The sequence below is a fragment of the Bos taurus genome, chromosome 10 (genome assembly GCF_002263795.3).
Source record: "Bos taurus isolate L1 Dominette 01449 registration number 42190680 breed Hereford chromosome 10, ARS-UCD2.0, whole genome shotgun sequence".
NCBI lineage: Eukaryota > Metazoa > Chordata > Mammalia > Artiodactyla > Bovidae > Bos > Bos taurus.
Window position 1 is genome coordinate 27,278,889 of NC_037337.1, and position 4,161 is coordinate 27,283,049.

At 37.6% G+C, this 4,161-nt stretch overlaps 1 protein-coding gene across 1 annotated transcript; it reads left to right on the forward strand.

Annotated features, from left to right (window-relative positions):
* Window positions 1-784: 784 nt before the first annotated feature.
* On the forward strand, window positions 785-2,115 carry OR4K56 (olfactory receptor family 4 subfamily K member 56). The gene has a single exon (XM_002690684.2). The coding sequence runs from the start codon at window positions 1,113-1,115 to the stop codon at window positions 2,109-2,111; it is 999 nt and encodes a 332-aa protein (XP_002690730.2). The 5' UTR covers window positions 785-1,112; the 3' UTR covers window positions 2,112-2,115.
* Window positions 2,116-4,161: the final 2,046 nt, after the last annotated feature.

Consider the following 4,161-nt stretch of genomic DNA (forward strand, 5'->3'; position numbering starts at 1 on the left):
AGCTCCTCCTATTAATTGTTGTATTTGCAATGTAGATTTATTGTTTTGTTTAGCCTCATATTTGACCCACAAGTGTATAAAATAAAGTGTTGATTTACTGCATCTGCACCTCTTAGCTATCCTTCATCAGTAAGGATAATTGAGAGAAGAATCTCTCTGTTAAAATTATAGATAAAACATTTTCTATTAGAAACAACTCTAGAGCATTTTATTTTATTTATTTTTTTTAAATTTTATTTTGTTTTTAAACTTTACAAAATTGTATTAGTTTTGCCAAATATTGAAATGAATCCGCCACAGGTATACATGTGTTCCCCATCCTGAACCCTTCTTCCTCCTCCCTCCCCATACCATCCCTCTGGGTTGTCCCAGTGCACTAGCCCCAAGCATCCAGTATTGTGCATCGAACCTGGACTGGCAACTCATTTCATACATGATATTATACATGTTTCAATGCCATTCTCCCAAATCTTCCCACCCTCTCCCTCTCCTACAGAGTCCATAAGACTGTTATATACATCAGTGTCTCTTTTGCTGTCTCGTACACAGGGTTATTGTTACCATCTTTCTAAATTCCATATATATGCGTTAGTATACTGTATTGGTGTTTTTCTTTCTGGCTTACTTCACTCTGTATAATAGGCTCCAGTTTCATCCACCTCATTAGAACTGATTCAAATGTATTCTTTTTAATGGCTGAGTAATACTCCATTGTGTATATGTACCACTGCTTTCTTATCCATTCATCTGCTGATGGACATCTAGGTTGCTTCCATGTCCTGGCTATTATAAACAGTGCTGCGATGAACATTGGGGTACATGTGTCTCTTTCCCTTCTGGTTTCCTCAGTGTGTATGCCCAGCAGTGGGATTGCTAGATCATAGGGCAGTTCTATTTCCAGTTTTTTAAGGAATCTCCACACTGTTCTCCATAGTGGCTGTACTAGTTTGCATTCCCACCAACAGTGTAAGAGGGTTCCCTTTTCTCCACACCCTCTCCAGCATTTATTGCTTGTAGACTTTTGGATCGCAGCCATTCTGACTGGTGCATTTTAAATTAATGTTGAGAAGAACCATTAGGATCAGGGTCTACTTTTCTTGCTCCTGATAAAAATGAATGTTTTTCTTTGTAGGTACTTCATGAACCAAGAAAATAAATCTAGGGTGGCTGAGTTTGTGTTGCTGGGGCTCTCCAGTTCCTACGAGCTCCAGTATTTCTTCTTCATGTTGTTTAATTTCTTGTATATCATCATTGTGCTGGGCAACCTCCTCATTGTACTCACAGTGATCTCTGAACCTGCCCTGCATACACCTATGTACATAATGCTCAGTAATCTTTCCATTCTTGATGTCTTTCTGGCCACTTATGCAACCCCCAAGATGATTCATGATTTCCTTCATAAACCCAAGACCATCTCCTTCGAGGGCTGCATGGCCCAGATATTCTTACTCCATGTCTTTGCTGGTGGTGAGATGGTGCTCCTTGTAGCTATGGCATATGACAGATATGTAGCCATATGCAAACCTCTCCATTATGCAACCATCATGAACTTGTGCAAATGTACAGGTCTGGTAGTAGGCTCTTGGGTGATTGGGGTCATGCACTCGTTGAGCCAATTAGCTTTCACTGTAAACCTCCCCTTCTGTGGTCCAAATGTTGTGAACAGTTATTACTGTGACCTTACTTTGGTCATCAAACTTGCCTGTACGGATACGTATGTCCCTGAAGTGTTGATGCTTTTGGATAGTGGTCTCACGGGAGTGGCTTCATTCTTGCTGTTGCTGGTCTCCTACACAGTCATCCTGGTCACTGTGCAACGTCGTTCCTCAACGGACATGACCAAGGCCCGCAGCACTCTGACTGCCCACATCATTGTGGTTACCCTCTTTTTTGGGCCCTGTATCTTCATCTATGCCTGGCCTTTCAGCAACTTCCAAGTGGATAAAGTCCTTTCTGTGTTCTCTACAGTTTTCACACCTATATTGAACCCCATAATCTACACATTGAGAAACAAAGAGGTGAAACTGGCAATGCATAAACTGAAGACCCGCTATGTATGTTCTAGGCTCCCTTCTCAACTCTCTCTCCTAAGACTAGATGTGTTGAGTTGAGTAGACAGAAATACACTTGAGGAAACACAGATTGTCTCTTTTCCTGGTGACCACCATCATTTTAAAAAATACTTTATTTGCTCAAAGTGATAAAGATAATGTATGTTCTTTGTTAAATATCTATTGTAAAGAAGCTTCCATACAATTATGCATTCTCTAACCACAATTATTTTTGATATAGTTTTATAGTTTATAGTTAATTTGCTTATATTTGCTACCTAATGTCAGTGAAAAGATATTTCACAAACTATTATATAATTTAAATTGTATGAATATGTTACCTGCACAAACACAGACATGTAGATCAATGGAACAGAACAGAGAGCCTAGAAATAAAAACATCTAATTATGGTCAATTATTGTTTAGTCGCTAAGTCATGTGCAACTCTGTGACCCCATGGGCTGCAGCATGCCAGACTTCCCTGTCCTTCACTTTCTCCTGGAGTTTGCTCAAATTCATGTCCATTGAGTCAGTGATGTTATCTCATCTCTCATCCTCTGCTGCCCTCTTCTTTTGCCTTCAGTCTTTCCCAGTATCAGTCTTTTTCAATGAGCTGGCTCTTCTTATTAGCTGGCCAAAGTATTGGAGCTTCAGTTTCAGCATCAGTCCTTCCAATGAATATTGAGGGTTGATTTCCTTTAGGATTGACTGGTTCAATCCCCTTGCATTCCAAGGGACTCTCAAGAGTCTTCTTCAGTACGACAATTCAAAAGTAGTCACTCTTCTGCGCTCAGCAATTCTGTGCTCACAACTACACATGAGTATTGGTAAAAACATATCTTTGCCTATACAGACCTTCGTTGGCAAAGTGATTTCTTTGCTTTTTAATATGCTGTCTAGGTTTGTCAGAGCTTTCCTTCCAAGGAGCAAGGATCTTTTAATTTCATAGCTGCATTCACTGTCTGCTGTGATTTATGGTCAATTAGTCTACAACAAAGGAAGCAAAAATATACCATAGAGAAAAGACAGTCTCGTCTATTCAAGGCACAGCCATTTACTTTTCTGTATTTTGTTAGCAGCTGAATAATTATTCAAATAAATAGTGTTTTAACTTTGGGAACATTTTTGTCTGTTTCTTTCTTCTCATTTTATAGTAATTAATCTGTTCTCCTGCAATTAATATTTCCCTCTTCCAGTATTAATTAGTAATTCTAATTATAGTATATTATCCTTTTAAGTAGTCTTTTCCCAGTTATTTTTAAGGGATATTTGATCAATACATACATTTTATGTATCAGAATATGTGGTAGAAAACACGATTATAACAACTAGTAGAATATTCACCATGTGAAAGGTATTGCTCTAAACACACTTCATTTTGTTAAAAAAAAAATAAAGGCATTCTCTTCAATGAGTGGTGCTGGAAAAACTGGACAGCTACATGTAAAAGAATAAAATTAGAATATTCCTACACCACAATCAAAAATAAATTCAAAATATATTAAAGACCTAAATATAAGACTAGATCCATAAAACTCCTAGAAGAAAACATAAGCAAAACACACTTTGACATTTTAAATCATAGCAATATTTTTTGGATCTATCTCCTAAAGCAAAGGAAAAAATAAACAAATGGGACCTAATTAAACTTAAAAACTTTCTCACACCAAAGGAACTCATCAACAAAACAAAAACACAACCTACTGAATGGGATAAAATATTTGCAAATATGACTGATAAGGGGTTAACAGCCAAAATATATAAGAAGCATCATACAATTCAGCATCAAATAAAGCAATACCCTGATTTAAAAATGGACAGAAGAACTGAATAGACATTTCTCCAAAGAGGAAATGCAGAAGGCCAATAGGTGTGTAAATAACAAGTGGGGAGGATCTGGAGAAAAGGGAACCCTTGTGCACTGTTGATGTGAATGTACATTAGTATAGTCACTGTGGGAAAAAGTATGGAGGTTTCTCAAGAAACTAAAGAATAGAACTACCAAATGACCCAACGATTTCACTTCTGAATATATATTCAAAGAAAACCTCCTTCCCCAAACACTACTTCAAAATGATACATGAACCCCAGTGTTTGTGGCCTCATTAT

Bases quoted from the DNA above. Each gene is read 5' to 3' on its own strand.
- OR4K56 (XM_002690684.2), top strand. From the start codon at position 1,113: ATGAATGTTTTTCTTTGTAGGTACTTCATGAACCAAGAAAATAAATCT.